The 16,190-nt window shown below is 54.0% G+C and overlaps 2 protein-coding genes across 15 annotated transcripts in view; both read left to right on the top strand.

Annotated features, from left to right (window-relative positions):
* The window catches only part of TCF3 (transcription factor 3), a 73,672-nt gene extending 60,328 nt beyond the window's left edge, over positions 1 to 13,344 (top strand). For 4 of the 14 annotated variants that reach the window (XM_082071824.1, XM_082071817.1, XM_082071823.1 and 1 more), the window contains 4 exons: positions 842 to 1,007; positions 1,908 to 2,146; positions 5,483 to 5,627; positions 6,351 to 13,344. In XM_082071824.1, coding sequence (XP_081927950.1) covers positions 842 to 1,007; positions 1,908 to 2,146; positions 5,483 to 5,625 — 548 coding nt within the window. In that variant the 3' untranslated portion in view covers positions 5,626 to 5,627; positions 6,351 to 13,344. Of the gene's footprint in view, positions 1 to 841; positions 1,008 to 1,907; positions 2,147 to 4,749; positions 4,977 to 5,482; positions 5,628 to 6,350 lie in introns of those variants that run through there. The other 10 variants (XM_082071825.1, XM_082071827.1, XM_082071830.1 and 7 more) reach the window with 10 other exon arrangements.
* A 685-nt stretch (positions 13,345 to 14,029) lies between these two features.
* UQCR11 (ubiquinol-cytochrome c reductase, complex III subunit XI) overlaps positions 14,030 to 16,190 on the top strand; it is a 2,817-nt gene continuing 656 nt past the window's right edge. Inside the window, exons 1-2 of the mRNA XM_082071832.1 lie at positions 14,030 to 14,169; positions 15,110 to 15,244. Coding sequence (XP_081927958.1) covers positions 14,120 to 14,169; positions 15,110 to 15,230 — 171 coding nt within the window. The 5' untranslated portion in view covers positions 14,030 to 14,119 and the 3' untranslated portion in view covers positions 15,231 to 15,244. The remainder of the gene's footprint in view (positions 14,170 to 15,109; positions 15,245 to 16,190) is intronic.

The raw sequence follows: 16,190 nt of genomic DNA, 5'->3' as shown, positions 1-16,190 counted from the left end.
GTGATTGGGATGACCCCGCAGGTCCAGGAGCAGCTGGGGGAGGTGGGTGCTCTTGCGAGGGTACTGCTTCCTTGCAGCAGCCACAGGGCAGCGTCTGCATTGAGCTTTTTGCAGAGGTTTGACCTGGATGTTCTCATCCTTCCTGCCAGTTTTGGGTGCACGATGTCCCTGGGCCCTAGTCTGCTGGGTGGAGGTCGGGCTCTGATTCTGGAGGGTCTGGGAGGTGGGGGGACAAGAATGGGGAGTGGTGGCTGGGCAGAGCCCTTCCAGTGTCCCTTATAGAATCATTGAATCACAGAATGGTTTGAGTTGCAGGGACCTTCCCCGCTTCCCCGGTTCCCCCCCGCCATGACAGGGACATCGTCACCAGCTCAGGGCGCTCAGAGCCCGTCCAGCCTGGCCTGGGGTGTCTCAGGGATGGTTCATCCACCACCTCTCTGGGAACCTGGGCCAGGCTCTCACCACCCTCAGGACAACAATTCCTTCCTCATGTCCAGCCTGAATCTCCCTCCTTTAGTTTAAACCATCACCCCTTGTCCTATCGCAACAGGCCCTGCTCAAAAGTCTTTCTTTTGGGCCCCTTTTAAGTCTGGAAAGGCCGCACTAAGGTCTCCCCAGAGCTTCTGTTCTCCAGCTGAACACCCCAACTCTCTCAGCCTGTCCCCAGCAGAGCTGTTCCAGCCTCGGATCCTTTCTGTGGCTCCTCTTGCTGCAGCTGCGGTTGCAGGATGAGTCCTGGATGCTCTGACGATGCTGCGCAGCAGGAACAGGGCCTGGGGACCCCCCATCCTCCATGCAGGTCTGGCCCCTCCAACCTCCATATGTGGTTCTGCTTCCTCAGCAGGTTTGTCGGGGGGACTAGGGCGAAGCAACATCTCCTCGGGAAACAGCGAAATAAAGAGGGAAGAGAAGGAAGATGAAGAGAACACGTCGGTGGCAGATAACTCAGAAGAGGAGAAGAAGGAGCTGAAACCCTCCCGGAACAGAACAAGGTGCTCTTTGAACAGGTCTCTCCCTTCGCTTTGTTACCAGGCTGGGGGCGTTTGGGCTGGGGTACAGCTGTGGTGACCCACAGAGCCTGGTCTGGCCTCGCACAGCCTGCTCTGCCGCTGTTCCCCGCCTCCACCTTGGGCCATACCAGGGAACGGTCCCTGTTTGCTCCTGTCCCCTTGGCCTCTGGGCTTCGTTCTGCTTCTAAAGCAGAAGCTTTACACCTTGGCCACACAAGCTGCACCTGCCTGTGGGGTCGCTCAGACTGTTGTTTGTGCCGGTGCGTGGGAAGGACGAGTGCTCAGGGGCAGGGAGAAGTTTGAACCTCCTCCCTGCTCTGGGTCATCCTCGCTGTCTGCGTCAGGTTCCCGTATCCTGTGTCACATTCAGCCAGGGATGTGGCAGCAGATCAGTAAAGCCCATCCAGCGCGCTGCCTTGTCTGAGACCTCGCCGTGGGCTTGGAGACCTTGCCGGGGTGATGTGTCCGGAGGGGCAGCGCCTGCCCCACTGCGGCCAGACCACAGCCACCTCCTGCCCTGACGGCAGAGGGTTGTGTCATCCCCAAAATGCCACCTTGGGACACCAGTGCTGGCCCCCAGCCCTTCTCCGGGCCACCCTGCAACCTCCCAGAAACCAGCTCAGGCCTTAATCGCATTGTGATTTGCTTCTTTGTTGTTTAAAACCAAACCAAACCAAAAAAAAAAAGAGGCAGAAGAAGAGCCTTAATTACTTCCATCCAAAGTCGCTGTGTGTCCCTGTGTCTGAGCGCAGGGCACCGGGCCGGCAGGGACATGTGGTTACATGCGTGGGGTTTGGCATCTTGGTGCCTCGACCTGTGTTTCTTTTCTGTGAGTTGACTGGTGCTGAGAGTGCACGCGAGGAATGTCCCTGTCTCGTTCTTATTTTAAACCATTAGTCAAGATGAGGATGAGGAGGACGATCTTCTTCCCCCAGAGCAAAAAGCCGAGAGAGAGAGAGAAAGGAGGGTCGCCAATAATGCCCGTGAGCGCCTGCGGGTCCGTGACATCAACGAGGCCTTTAAAGAGCTCGGACGCATGTGCCAACTCCACCTAAACAGCGAAAAACCGCAGACCAAACTGCTAATCCTACACCAGGCCGTATCAGTCATACTGAACCTGGAGCAACAAGTTAGAGGTCAGTGAGGGTCCCGGAGTGGTGATATTTTACGTATCTGATCGGCACGGGGCTGTCTGTCTGTCTGTCTGTCTCCTGTGACATGTGCTGTGGTGCCTCGCACTGTCTCTCTCCCCTGTGGCCTTGGGTTCCCAAGGCTGTTGATTGTCCTTTTATTTTTTTATTTTCTTTTATTTTTTCTTTTTTTTTTTCTTTTTTGCATCCCCACTGTTCTATCTTTTGTCCCCCACTGCCACCGCGTGTGCTGCATGCTGGTCCCCAAGGGGACACCTGCGCCGTCCTTCTTCTCTTTCCTGCAGCCAGGTGTTCTGCTCAGCTGCTTGACCCGCAAAATGAAAACAAAAAGAAACAAAAACCCAGTAAATCTCTCAGAGTGGGTCCAGATCTGACATGAGCAGTACCCCGTCCTCTCTGTGCTCCTGTCCCCACCGCTGCAGCCCCAGTTTTGGGGGCAGCTGGCAAACCCCTGGGGATGGCTGGAGCTGTACAAGGGGATGGAGACGCCGAGCCCAGTGCTGGGCAGCCCTCACTGCTGCTCCAGACTGGTCTCCAGTTGAAGCCGGGAGCACTGGAGCATCCCTCACAGAGCCCAGAGCCGCGGGCAGGCGTGCGCAGGCTCCACTCACTCCTGTCTCAGCCGCGTGTGCCGCGTGCCGGTCCCGCTGCGTGGGGAGGCAGGGGCTCCGCTTGTCCCCCGTCCTGCAGTGCATGTGCTCCCGGCTGACTCTGCCACAGGTTAACCCCTTTCTCTCTGCAGAGGCTGTTGTAACACATCGGTGGTTTGTGCCTGGCTCTGCTCCTCTCTGCTGGCCTCTGCTGTTGCATTGATGTTGGAGTCCTTTGTGCCTCTCTTCAGTTTGTAATTTTTTGCCTTTCATAACATGTATATTTTTTCCTGTCTCTTTTTTAATTTCCCCTTCCTTTTTATTTTATTTTTTTTTTTTTTTTGAGTTTTTTATTTTTCAGTTCTGTTCTTTCCAATCTCCTACAGACAGTCCCCAGCCGTGACCTCTCGGTGGTCCCACTCTCTACCTTGTACTTGCTGCTCACGGCTGGAGGCAGGAGCTGAGGGGCGACGGGGGCTTAGACAGAGTTGGCACCGTGTTCACTTTGGTCTCCCACGCTTGTCCCTTTTTAAACCCTTCTAGGACGCAGCCAGGGCCGTGAGCCAAGTCCCGTGCTGCTGTTGGCAGGCCTTAGCGCAGGCAGGCAAGGTGTCTCTTCTTGGGGGCTTGGCCTTCAGGCTGTTTTGCAGGACAGAAGCCGACCCCCATGTCCCCTCCAACAGCAGGACTGGGGCCATCGCGTGCCCAGCCAAGGATCCTCTCACTGCCATCAACAGCTGACAGGGAAGGAGAAGATTAGGGGTGTTAGGAGGGGCAGCAGGCAGGTCAGTGTCCCCTTTGAGCGAGGCACAAGGCAGCCAAGGCACCGGAGGGTCCCACATGTACCATACGAGGCGCTCCCGGAGCCATGTCCCTGCCAGCAGGAACCAGAGGAATGAGCCGGGTTGTGCCACGGGTGGGTTTGTGTGCCCCGTGACGTGCTGGGGAGAAGGTGGCAGTGCTGGCTGGGACACTGTGGCAGGCAGGAGGGGACACGGAAAGGGACGAGGCAGTGGGGAGAGGATGAGTCAGGGACAGCGGGCAGACATTGCCTGGGGAGCCCTCACTACCCCTTCATGTGGCCGGCCAGCATCTGGGGGGGTCTCAGACCCCCCACACAGCTCTGACTCCACAGCCCCTATTCAGTGAAGATTTGTCCCCACGTGTGTCCCCTGGAGCTGAAGGCCACAGTCTATCCCAGTGCCAGCTCTCACCCAGGGATCCTCCTCAGACAGGTGTCTTTCTTGCAAGAATTTTTGCTCTGGGGGAAAAGGTTGTCTGTACAGAAGATTGGGGGTTTGGAGGGGATGGGCTGCGGGCAAGACCACGGTTCAAGGTGCTGCCAGCATGACTCTGCCTTCTCCCCAGCTCTGCCTGTTTAGCACCCCCAGGGTGCTGCCAAAGCTTCTCCCAAAGCTTCTGACCATGTCTGGAAAATCGCCCCTTTCCAGTGTGATTTTGGCTGTGTCAAAAGACTTGGATTCAGTGTCCGCATCCGAGACCGACCCTCAGCAGCAGCCGGGGGCACGTGGCTCCTGCCACCACCTGTAAGAGGCTCCTGGGCCAGGCTGCCCAAAACACCTTCCCTGGGAGGATTTTGCTGCAGATGGCATTTTTGAAAGAAATCTTAAAAAGAGGGATTTGCTTTCTGCCAAAAAGTCTTTCCTTGAGGCACAAAGCCAGAGTTTTTGGCTGAGACCCCCACCTTGAACTTTTTGTTTGCGGCCAAAAATGAGCAGGAAAGCGAAATTTTGCCGAGGGGGGAGAAGGTATCGATGGCGATGACCAAATCCGCTCTCGCCCCAGCAGGCCCTCTGGCCCCGCGCTGGCAGCACCTTCCCGGGGCTTGGGAGAACCGCCCAAGACAAACTGGCTTTGCAAAATGAGGCTGTTTGAGCCGTTTCCAGAGGACGCCAGCAGCACTTCCAGCACGGCAACGTACAGTCCCCCCAGTCGCTACCGCCCCCCTGACTAACCCCTATGGTGCTATGAACCCAGCAGTACAGACGAGGCCTTGTCACTGGAGGACAAAGATCTGAGGGACCGGGAGAGGAGAATGGCCAATAACGCCAGGGAAAGGGTGCGTGTGCGGGACATTAACGAGGCCTTTAAAGAACTGGGACGCATGTGTCAGATGCACTTAAAAACGGACAAAGCACAGACCAAACTGATCATCCTACAGCAAGCGGTGCAGGTCATTCTGGGCCTGGAGCAGCAAGTACGAGGTATGGTACCAGCTGACAGGTGCATTTCCCTCCCCCTACATCTCTGTGTGTGTGCATCTCCAGTGTGACTCCTGCTTTTGGTGCGAGGGTGCGTGTCGGCATCGCCAGTGGCTCCCCCGGGTGCTCCACGCTTTCCAAAGCCCCGGCCCAGGGGTGGATTCGGGGCCGCTCTGTCCATTTTTCCTCAACGCTTAATGAGAATTGGGCACCTGGATCCCATTAAGCAGCTTTGGAAACTCAGTCCTCGGCTCTGAGAGCCGGCTTAGGCTCTCGGGGTTTGCTCTGAGCCAGCGCATGTTTAAATTGGCCCAGCCGGGCACGGGGTTTTGCTCAAGCAGGGGGTCCCACCAAGTTACTGCAGCCACTGTAACGAGCTGCTTCACTGAGGCTGTTCCCTCGCGTGGTCCGTCTGTCTGTCCTGGGACTCTGTCCTCGCTCTCTCTTTTGGCTGCTGCGTGACGCTGTTGCCCACACCAACATCACTTCCTTGCTGTTTTTTGGCCTAGAGCGCAATCTGAACCCTAAAGCCGCCTGCTTGAAGCGTCGGGAAGAGGAGAAAGTGTCCGGAGTGGCGGGAGATCCCCAGATGACGCTTTCAGCTTCACATCCCGGTCTGGGAGATGGTCACAACCCTGTTGGACACATGTAAAGGTACCGTTCCACGCCCTGCGATCCCGGCACCCGGCTGCAGGTCCCAGCTGATGCACACAGCTCTGCTTTGGCACCAGCTCGTTTGGCACCAGGCTTATTAAATGACTTCCACGCATGTGTTGTTTGCTCGTCCCTGGGCAGCCCCGTCTCTGGGACAGACGTTTCAGGGCTCTCACCACCCTGTGTGAGCTCAGCTCTGCTCTGCACCTCCCAGTCCTGCCCCAGTTGATGACTGGAAATGAGCAACTCCTTTGCCTGGTGGCCCTGTGGGAGGGAACGGGCAGCCCCCAGACAGGCCAAAAACGACACAAAAGGTGAAATTCCCTGGGTGAGGCCATGGCAAGTGCAAGCTTTCCTGGGCTCTCCCAGTTTTTAAAGGAACCCCAAATCCTCGTGCTTGGCCAGGAGCAGCTACGCCATTTGGACCAAGCGCTGCGGGGATGCGCCCGGGGCACGTGCAGGGGCCGTTGTCCCCAGTGTCCCCTGCGCCAGCGGGTGCCTGGGGCTGCCATGAAAAATTTAAAACAAGGTAAAGCCGACGTCTTGGCAGAATCGCGAGCTCCTGTCTGGGCTTCACGTGGAGCCCTCAGGGCTGTTTTCTGCAGAGACGAGACTGCAGCAGCGAGACTTGTGCTCCTCCCGCGCAAGGAACAGGGTTTTATTCTCATTTGCGTTTCTCTCACTTCAGGCTTTTTTTTTTTTTTTTATTATTATTACTTCTAGATCTTTTTGTTCCTCTGGATACAGAGATCTGTAGGAAGAAAACCCTTGGTGTGACCTGCAACCTTCTCAAACCATAAACTTAAGTACTGCTAATACTGACACACATGGACGGATCCCGGCATGACGTAAGGGGTGGAAAAAAACACTTTGTCAAAAACAAAACGAAAACAAAATATTGCCTTAAGTATAAAGTGCGGAACAGTCAATACATATCACTCAGTTAGGAGAGGGTGGCGTGTTCTCTTGGCTTGTTCACAAGCAGCCAGCAGCAAAATTGTGCCTAAGCTTGATATTTCTTTTTTTAAAAAAAAGAACATTAGTTATGAGATTTTTTATGTAGAACAAATAGCAATGCCTTTTGGTTTTTTTAGCTTCTTTTGCATATGTTTTGTAAGCAACAAAAAGAAATTTTTTTTGTATAAAAAATGTCTTGTACCCCACGCTTTTCTGCTGCTGTTTCTATAGTTAACGTTGCATCTTTAGGATCAACCAGAATATTAAAATTGTATTAAGAGAGACTGGATATAAAGAGAGGAATTCTCAGATTCGGCTCTGAAAGCCACTAAAAGCGAATGTAACTGCAGTGAGGGAATGTTCTTCCTCGCCTGGCTTGTACCTTCCATTACAAAAACAAACCAAACTCATGCTGAATTCACCATCTCTTTGCTTTGGCCGCTTCTGATATGGGAAAAGGAAGTTAAACAGCAAAGCGAGTCACAGCTGTGTCCCTCAGTGCTGCTTCTGGGAGGTGACCGAGCTCCATCAGGGCACTGCAAGATTTGCTTTACTCTCTGAGAATCCTGGGGAACACGGTCCTGCCAGAGGAGGAGATGCCCCACGGTTGTTCCAGGGCGTCAGGATGGGGAGGACAAGGAGGTGGAAGAGAATCGAGGGACCGAGGCGCTTTCAAGATCACCAAAGAAGCACCACGGATGCAAGAGGAAAGCCCAGGGTGCAGGAAAACGCCTCTTGCCCGCATGTCTGAGCAAACGCCCGCTGGCAGAGGCACTGCCAGGGCAGCGCTGAACAAAGACGGATGGAACAAAGCCGGAGGACAGGGACAAGGCTGAGGCAGGACACACAGCAACATTGCAGCAGATGGACCCGCAGACAGGGGTGACAGGCAGCAGAGCCCAGGGTGGCAGCAGAGTCCAAGGTGGCAGCAGAACGCGGAGCAGCTACCCAGCCCGTGCGCTCGCTCCAGCACTCAGCAATTGCCGAGCATCAGCAGGATCGCTGGCTGCTCACAGCTTCTCCCTGCACCATGGAAGAGAGGGATGGTTTCACACCACACCTTCGCCCACTGCCTTATCTCCATAGCATCCTTGGAGGCAAACGCAGCTCGGCATCGCCACCTGGCTCGCCATGGGGACACACAGTGGCCACTGTCACCTGCACGTGGGTGCTGGAAAGGAGGGGAGCAGCAAGTGCCTGTCCTGCTCCAGCAGCCAAGCTGGGCCATCAAGGCCTTCACCCTAAGGGCTTCCCAATGTCACTCCAGAGCAGCTCAGCGGGAGGAAAGTCCCCAACAGCCTAGCCATGAGGTGAGGGAGCAAACAAATAGCTGCTCGGTGGTGCTGAGCTGCTGCTGCTGTTCTGGAGTTGGCAATGGAAAAGAGTCCACCAGGAAATGTGTTCTTGTTTCTTCCCTTTCTGAAACGTTTTGTGCCGGTTCTTTCCCAGCTCTGCAGGCAGGCGAGGCCGCTCCCCGGGAGATGGTAAATCCCAGCTCAGTGTCTGTGACGCTCTCAGGCTGGGGTGGCTGCTGCCCGGAGCTGCCCGGCAGAGTCGTGTCAGGCAGGACGGTTCAGGGGCTGCTGGTGGCCAGAGGGGGTCGAGGGGACAATGAGTATTGTAGGAGCCCAGCAGCGGGGTCCATCTCTACCCTCTGCTTCTTTGGCCTGTTCTCTGAGGCAGCTGCATTGCTTTGGCACCGGGAAGGGGAACGACTGGAATAGGGTTAGGTCCTGTGGCACTTCCAGCAGCCCCAGGCTTTGGCGTAACTTCCTCTGCGCTCATAGCTGCGCTTCGTCCTCCAGCAAAGCCGCTGGAAATGCTCAGGACTTTGCTCATCTCCCGCCCGCACCCGAGTCCCACGGGCTCAGCCCCTGTAGCACCTCAAGAAGGAACTGCTCACAAGTGTGGGAACAGACGGGACCATCTGTCCCTGCGGCCCCGGCACTGCCACAGGACTCACCAAGGTCCAGCCGAGCTCTGGGGCTTTGGGGTGCTTCAGGCTTTCCCTGCTCCCACCAGTGCTTCTGCAGGGTGAGACCGGAGACCGCAGCAGTTCCGGGTTCCTGCAACCCTGGGACACATGTTCTTCTCACCTGTGTCAACAGGAGTTTCAGCCTAATTAGCTCGTCACGTTATGATGCTCTTCCCTCCCTTGAGTTCTTCTGCCTGCTTAAGCACCCAGCAGCGTGAGACGGATGAGGTTTTCCTCCGTGTGACAGCTGTGTCCCCATGAGGCAGGTCCTTGTCTTCCTCAGGCATCTTCTTGTGCTTCAGACACTGGAGTTTCAGTCTGGGGGTGGTAAAATGCACAGGAAGGGCTCACTGTGCCTCCATACCCCATCGGCTGGGTCCAGACGCTTGGAAAACCCCAGTTCGTGGTTTGAGGTAGGATCTGGGGACTCACTGGCTGGGAGAGGCTGTTCCATCCCACCAGCATCTCTCTCCCATCCTCAGGATGGTGCTGGGGTGGGAGGGCACTCGCTGCTCGGGGTTTTCTGCAGGTTCAGTGTCACCACCCCAGGACCGGGGAGGGATCGAGCAATGTCCCAGCCCTGGCAAGTGTGAAACAGTACAAAAAAATGAGAAAGTGCTTCCCCAACACTTTAGTTTTGCAACAAGAATTTGAGGTGGCAGTCATGTACAGCGGGATTTAAAGAAAAAAGAGATTGTAGTAAAGAAAAATCCAGACACTTGACAAATTTGAAATTGGAGAAGATTTATGATTTGTTCAATATTTTCCTGAAGTCCTTCGTCCCCTCCAAGTCATGGTGGGACAGAACTTTCCCCATCATCCCCAAACCACCAAACACTGCAAGAGAGATGGGGCTTTTTATCTGCGTTTAGGTGGTTTACATGCTGTTTTCTTGACAGAAAACCAGGGGACTTCCTTGGTAAGGCTTGAATGTTGGTCCTTGAGCACATATCCCTGTTGCCACCTTTGGAGATCTTGGTTCCTCCAGCAGGAAATGTGTTGGGGGCTGATCGTGCTGTGCCCTGGAGCTGCCTTGATGGCTCAGGGTGTTTCACATTCCATCGTGCTCTCCAGGAGCAAGGAAAAAAAGATTTGGGTGTTTTGGCTCAGCATGAACGTGGTGCCTGTAACCTGCCAGGGAAAGTGGCTCTTCTGAAAATGAGCGCTGCCAGGTGCTGTGCCCAAAATACCACCAGGTCAGCCTTGAAATATCAGCCTGTTGCGATGAAACTCTGGTCTTTAAGTGTCGTGGGTAGAGAGGGATGGGGTCTGTGCACTCTCCAGCCCACAGTGCTGCTGGCATTCAGCTCTAGATCCTTTTTCTCCCCGAATTTGCTTCTCTGTGCGTCGCTGGCGCCGGCGGTCCCGTACAGAGAGGTGTCCTGGGTGGGTGATGTACTGCAGGGTGGCATGTGGTTTTCTGCTCCTTCTCTCAGCCCTGCATGAGCAGGTTCTCCTGGGCTGTGTCGCTCATCGTTGGGGGTCACAGGGCCCCCTCAAAGGTCCTTCATCAGACAGAATCAGGAGAAGCCGCTTTCCCCATGTGCGTTTTCTGGGTTTTTTCTGTCCAGGGCGCAGTAGCTGAGACACATCACAGTCGAACAGCAGAAGTGGGGTCCATGGGACACTTGTTGCGTAACGGGGGTGCCATCCTCAGGTCCCTCGCCCAAGGGACCTACTCTGTTTCCCCCCTTAAGCAGCCTCTGCACATCCCAGCCTGTGTGCTGCCAGGCGCCGGTGAGTGGCTGGAATCCCGTTTATTAACAGTATAAAATTGCAGACTTTTTTTTGTTCTTTCTCTCTTTTCACCTGCTTTTCACCCCAGAGCAAAACAGCTGCGGCCTCCCAGAGACTTGATGGTCTCATGGTAGCGGCGGGAGGTAGTGGCAGCCTGCCCACTCGGACCCCAGGGAGCAAAATTCCAGCGAACCCCCGGTTTGGCAGCCACTCCCCTGCCTGCGACCCGCCAGCCAAACCTGGCTGGAGTTCAGCTCCAGCTCTTTGCCAGCATTTCCTCAGGCTCTCTGCTCCCCGGCTTTTACAGGGAGGGAAGTTGGTGAGAGAGACAGGGCTGGGGACGTCTGGATCCCAGTCTGTGCCCCTCCGATCTGCACGGACCTCCAGCCTGGGAGCCAGAGGCAGGTGGTTTGCAGGAATCGGGGCAGTCGAGTTAGCTGGGAACCGCTAAATCCACATCTGTCCGTGGGCAGAGGGTCCGTGTCAGCCCCCTTCGGTGGGGACAGCTTGCTGCCCCTTCCGTGTGCCTCAGGGCTCTGGCTGCTTTGCAGTTGGGGTTTTTGCCCTCTCCACTAGAGAAATGCAGAAATGTGATGTGAAACCTCCCCAGCTGTGACTTCAGTGAACGGCTTTGTTCCCTGGCCCGTGGGTCGGTGGCGAGACGGGTTCCTAGAGGTTTTGCGCTTGCTGCTCTGTAGCATTTGAACAGGAAGGACAGAATCAGTCTGGGGTTTCCCCAGAGTCGGCGATATCAGGTTCAGTGCGGAAGACGCTGTCAAAGGTCCTTCGCTCTCACACATGTGCCTGCTGAAGCCAGCAGAGCCTTCGGGCTTGGGGCAATTCAGACTTGAGAAAGAGGCTTTTGGACCCCCCCGTCCCCGACGTCCCTGAGCTTTGCTCCCTTGGGGATGTGGCCAACATCAGTGCCCATGGTCCTGTTTGTGTGCTGTGCTGGTGATCCTGTGCCAGCTCCAGTTCCAGCAAGGCCCTGGCCTGGGGTTTTAGAGAACAGCTGGGAATGAGGGGTTGAAGCAAAGCTGGGGCCAGGACAAGACCCAGCGCCCGTGGTGCCGTGCTGGCTCACCCGGAGCAAACTGTGGCCACTGGAAGGCCCTGTCCCTGCTCATCACCAGCAATAGCAAGACCTCTTTTCCCTCCTACAAGCTTGCACAAGGTCTTTGCCCTGTGAAATCCTATGCAACCCCCTCCCTCTCCCCGGGACTCTCCAGATCCCAGCCCATTCTCTGTGCTCTTGTCCACAGCTGCCAAGTTCTTCTTCCTCCTGCCGCTCTCTGGGTCCAGCTTCATTTCTAGTGGCTCCAAAAGTATTTCAAGACCTGTGCCATGGAGCTGAGGGGGTAGACGAGGGGTGAGAAGGCAGGAACATCCTTTCAACTGGCGCTGCAGGAGCTGAGCATTGAGTTGGAGAGACAAGGCCAGGTCCTGGGGCTCCTCCGCACACCCTTCACCCCCCCCGTGCCTTCTGCTCGATGCTGGGCAGCTTGCTGCTGGCGTACTTTATCTCGCCCCATCTTGCGGTACCCCTGAACAGGGACATCGTGTCCCACCTTGCTGCTGCTCGGCTCTACCCTGAGCCTCAGGCTCGCCTTGGCTGGTCTTCCCTCAACCACCTCAAGCCTGAAAGTGTTCTTTCCCTCCTCCCGCGCACCCCAGATCTCTCCAGCCAGCACCCCCGAGCTGTTTTCCTTCATCCGCAGGTTTCCTTGCGGTAGGGCAGGACCGTGTCACCAGCTGATTTGGGAGGTTGGTCCCACAGCCTGTGGCGCAGGTATGGGGGGACCCGGTGCTCTCCGTGGAAGTTTTGAGGCTGATTCACCCGTTTTGGAGCCCTGGCAGCTGCAGCGCCTTCGCTCGTGGGACTCGAGCAAGGAGGAGCTCTCTGGTTAGAACAGCGCAGGTCGCCAGTGTCCTTTCTACCCAAACTTGCGTGTCCATCTCGTGCCCCAGCTGCCGGGGGTCTCCGTGCTGGTGTTTCGGTTCCTCTGCTGTTGGAGCCCCTCACTCCTCAGCTCTTGCCGAACCCCCCCGGCCCAGCCACGTTGGGAGGGAATAAAAGTCGCGCCCTGTTAAATCTTGGTGCAGCTGTGGGCACCAGTACAGGAGAGCAAAGGGGTTTGTGCGCCAAAATGTGGTGTCACAGGTACCCGAAGAGCATCCCTGTACCCAGCGTCCCTGGGGACCCGGGGACACCATGGGTCCCCCTTCCTGGTGTCACATCCTCCCAAATCACTTGAAAACCACCAGTTTTTGAGCAAAATGTGTAGTTTAGGGCCTCGTGGGAATGGCAGGAGCTGTGCCCCCCCCGCCAGGGGGGTTACTTTGCTGGAAGAGGAGAAAGAGGCACCTGGTGAAGCGGAGCAGGGGTGGCCACAAACACAGGCTGGGACCCCACGGGCTGCAGGAAGTAATCCGGATTTTATGGAGGGCTCCAGCTCGGTGGGGAAACGAAGCGCTACTGGATTTCTCTTTCTATATATTTTTGTAGAAGGGGCAGGGGGTGGGGGGAGAGCAGATGGGAGATGCCTGCGGAAGTTGTTTATTTTTAACCCTGTAGAAAGTTTTGGGTTGTTTTACTGGCTTTTGGCCTTTAGAAACAAAAAAAGTCCTTGCTTTTGATGTTTATGCTGCCTACCTGTAAATCCGGATGTACTTAAGTGGCTGAAATCCTTGTTCTTAAATCAGATACACATTATAGTTTTGAACTATATATATAGTAAATATATATATATATGCCTAACCCAGAGGAAAAAAAAAAAAGAAAAAAAGAAAAGAAAAAAATAAAGTATTTGGGGGTGGGGAAATGTGTTGTTCTTTGAAATGAATCACAATTGGGGGATGAAATTGTGTTTCTGAGTGCCTCAAGATATGAATTGTTTTCATTTTTTTAAATAATTTTATACAAGTGTCAAAACAGCTGGCTGGATTATTTGGAATTTTTAAATAATCCTAACTTTTTTAAAGTAGATTTTGAGAACTGTCCTGTATATAACAGTAATGTAGCAATAAATGTGACTTTTTATAACAATATTACTTTTTTCCCCCATATATGTCTTTCAGATGTTGTATACCTATGAATGAGAAGTTGTAATAAAAGCTTTACCTTGTACCAAAAAAACCCAAACAAACAAACAAACAAAAAACTGAAGGAAAAGACAAGACAAGACAGGTTTTCAGACACGGTCCATTCGCTGTGCCCTGGGCGCAGCCTGAACTCACGCACTGCGGGTGTTTCGCGTTCCCCTGGTGAAGGTTTCCAGGGAGACCTTATTGCGAACTTTAAAGGAGCCGATAAGAAAGATGGGACAGACTTTCGAGCAGGACCTGTTGCGATAGGACAAGGGGTGATGGTTTAAACTAAAGGAGGGAGATCCAGGCTGGACATGAGGAAGGAATTGTTGTCCTGAGGGTGGTGAGAGCCCGGCCCAGGTTCCCAGAGAGGTGGTGGATGAACCATCCCTGAGACACCCCAGGCCAGGCTGGACGGGCTCTGAGCGCCCTGAGCTGGTGACGATGTCCCTGTCATGGCGGGGGGGCACTGGGGGGCTGGGAAGGGCCCTGCAACACAAACCGCCTGTGATTCGATGATCCCCTCAGGGATCCTGTGCCCACTCGGGCGGGACCGGGGAGCGCCCGGGGCCATGTACGACCATGACCATAGGAGGGGTGTTGCCATGTCAACGCGCTTGACTCAGGCACTGCCGGGGGCAGCTCCGCACAATGCGCATGCGCGGAAGCCCTGCAGGGTCTCAAAGGCCCCTGCGGCCCGCACCTGCGCAGTGGGGGTGACTTTGAGCGGGGCGGGATGCTCAGCAAGCTGGTGGGGCCGCGTTATGTCCAGCTGCTCCAGAACTGGTGAGGCCCTGCCCGGGGCTCCCTGCTCGGCCCCGGGCTCCTGCACAGTGGGCACTGGGTGTGCGGGGCGGGACGCAGCTGCTCCTGCGGTTCGCAGTGAGAGATGCGCGGCCTGTCCCGGTCTCCTCACCGCGGACACTGGGACGGGCCGCAGCTCCCACCGCGCGCCTCAGGCGCCTGAGGGGCTACCCGGGCCCTTTCCGTTTCCTCCGGGTTTGTTCCGCTGCTCTGTGTTCCGTGTGGGGTCGGGCTGGGTTCGAGGCGCTGAGGGGGCGGGTTTGGGGACTAAGGGGGTGTTTGCCTGGCGGGGGTTTCGCCTCCGGGTTGTTCTGACCGTTTTCAAAGTGTTTCAGAGCTATAAATGTGTGTGACAGTACCAGCGGGTGCCAGTTTGCAGGGTTGTGTGAGAGAGTATGAAGTAGCTGATGGGCATAACGGGGACATGAGCGATAGCAGTGGAGTAGCTGAACAAGTAACCACAACTTTTCTTAACTTGGTAACATTATTTTTGAATAAAAAGCATGTCTGTGCTTTCCTGTAAAATATCTTGACTGCCCTGGGGACTAATAGTTGTCTATGAATGTGTGATTCTTTCAAGATTTCTGCCAGGCATTTTTCTCAACTGAAATTACTTTCCCAGGTATTTTAGTGATGAGCGTTTGCCAGACCTTTTGTCGTGGAGAATTATAGAATCCTTTTGGTTGGAAAAGACCTTTAAGACCATTGGGTCCACCCGTTAACCCACCCCTGGCACTAACCCATGTCCCTGAGAACCTCCTGTCCGTCTGTCCAGCCCTCCAGGGATGGTGGCTCCAGCACTGCCCTGGGCAGCCTGTTCCAATGCCCCACAGCCCTTTGGGCAAGAAATTGTTCCCAGATCCAACCTCAACCTCCCCTGGTCAACATTGTTTACCTGCATGTGTGTGTGTCTTTTCTTTAGGATTCCCACCCTCGCTAGATGGGGTGGTGTAGCAGGTGTTGGTGTAATATGGGTCACAGACTGGAAGCTGGTGCTTCAATATGTTCCCTACATCGGTGGCAAGTATAAAACTGAAGACTAAGCTTTCCTCTCTTGGTAAGTTTTGTTTGTGCATCTCTTGGCTTAAGCAGTAGCGTTGTGTTGATGTGTCTGGTCAGTCTGGGGCACAATCATATTGTTGGTCCGAAACAGAACTGCTCCATTTGATCCTTCAGGGCTTTTAAAAATTATTATTATTTTTTAAATACAGTACTTCACAGAGTGCCCAGAGGATGAAATATTAATAAGAGTATGTTTTTCAAGAGATTATTTTGCAAGCAGTGGATTTTTCACAGTGTAATGTGGTTCCTGAGAAGTCCGATCAAGTGTTTTGTGGTAATTTGGAACGTTTGACAGATCTTTTTACATCTACTCCTAGGGAGAATGACTTCAAGCTGGTGACTAGTTTTGTTGCAAGGCAAATTCACACTCCTTTCTGTTCCTTGTAACTGTTATTAAAATAAGTTGAATGTTTGGAGGTGGTTACTGCGTATCACAAATTCACTGTCAAATTGGCTCTCTCAATATTTTATTTTTTCCTTTAGTAGCGTATGAAATGTGCTGCTTGGAATCTCCTCTAAGACTGACCATCCATAAACATAGACCAGCAACTAGACAAGACCTTCTCTTAGGCTTCTAAATGTGTATTTGTTTAGTAGGCAGGCTTAGAACTTTGTTATTTTTTGCATTGCATTAAAGGATGCTGACAGGAGAAGGTCCAGAGGAAACTACATAAATCTCAATAATTTCTTCCAGTCAGAATAACAGTTACACTTAAATGTTGTTAAATGAAAGTGAGATACTTGCCTTCACTCTACACAGTATTTTATAGGGAGATCAGAGAGTCTTGAAGTCGCAGAGTAAATTGTTTGTACTTTTGTAAGTCACTTTTTTCCAGAGGTGCTTGTTGCAGTTCGAATAATTTACTGTCCCTTCCCTGTTTTCAATATATGTATCACATAGATTCTTGGTGTAACCAAAGGATGAAAGAAGCTTTTCATGA

Source organism: Streptopelia decaocto (genome assembly GCF_964273445.1).
Source record: "Streptopelia decaocto genome assembly, chromosome: 24".
Classification (NCBI taxonomy): domain Eukaryota; kingdom Metazoa; phylum Chordata; class Aves; order Columbiformes; family Columbidae; genus Streptopelia; species Streptopelia decaocto.
This window is presented reverse-complemented; position numbering and strand designations above follow the sequence as displayed.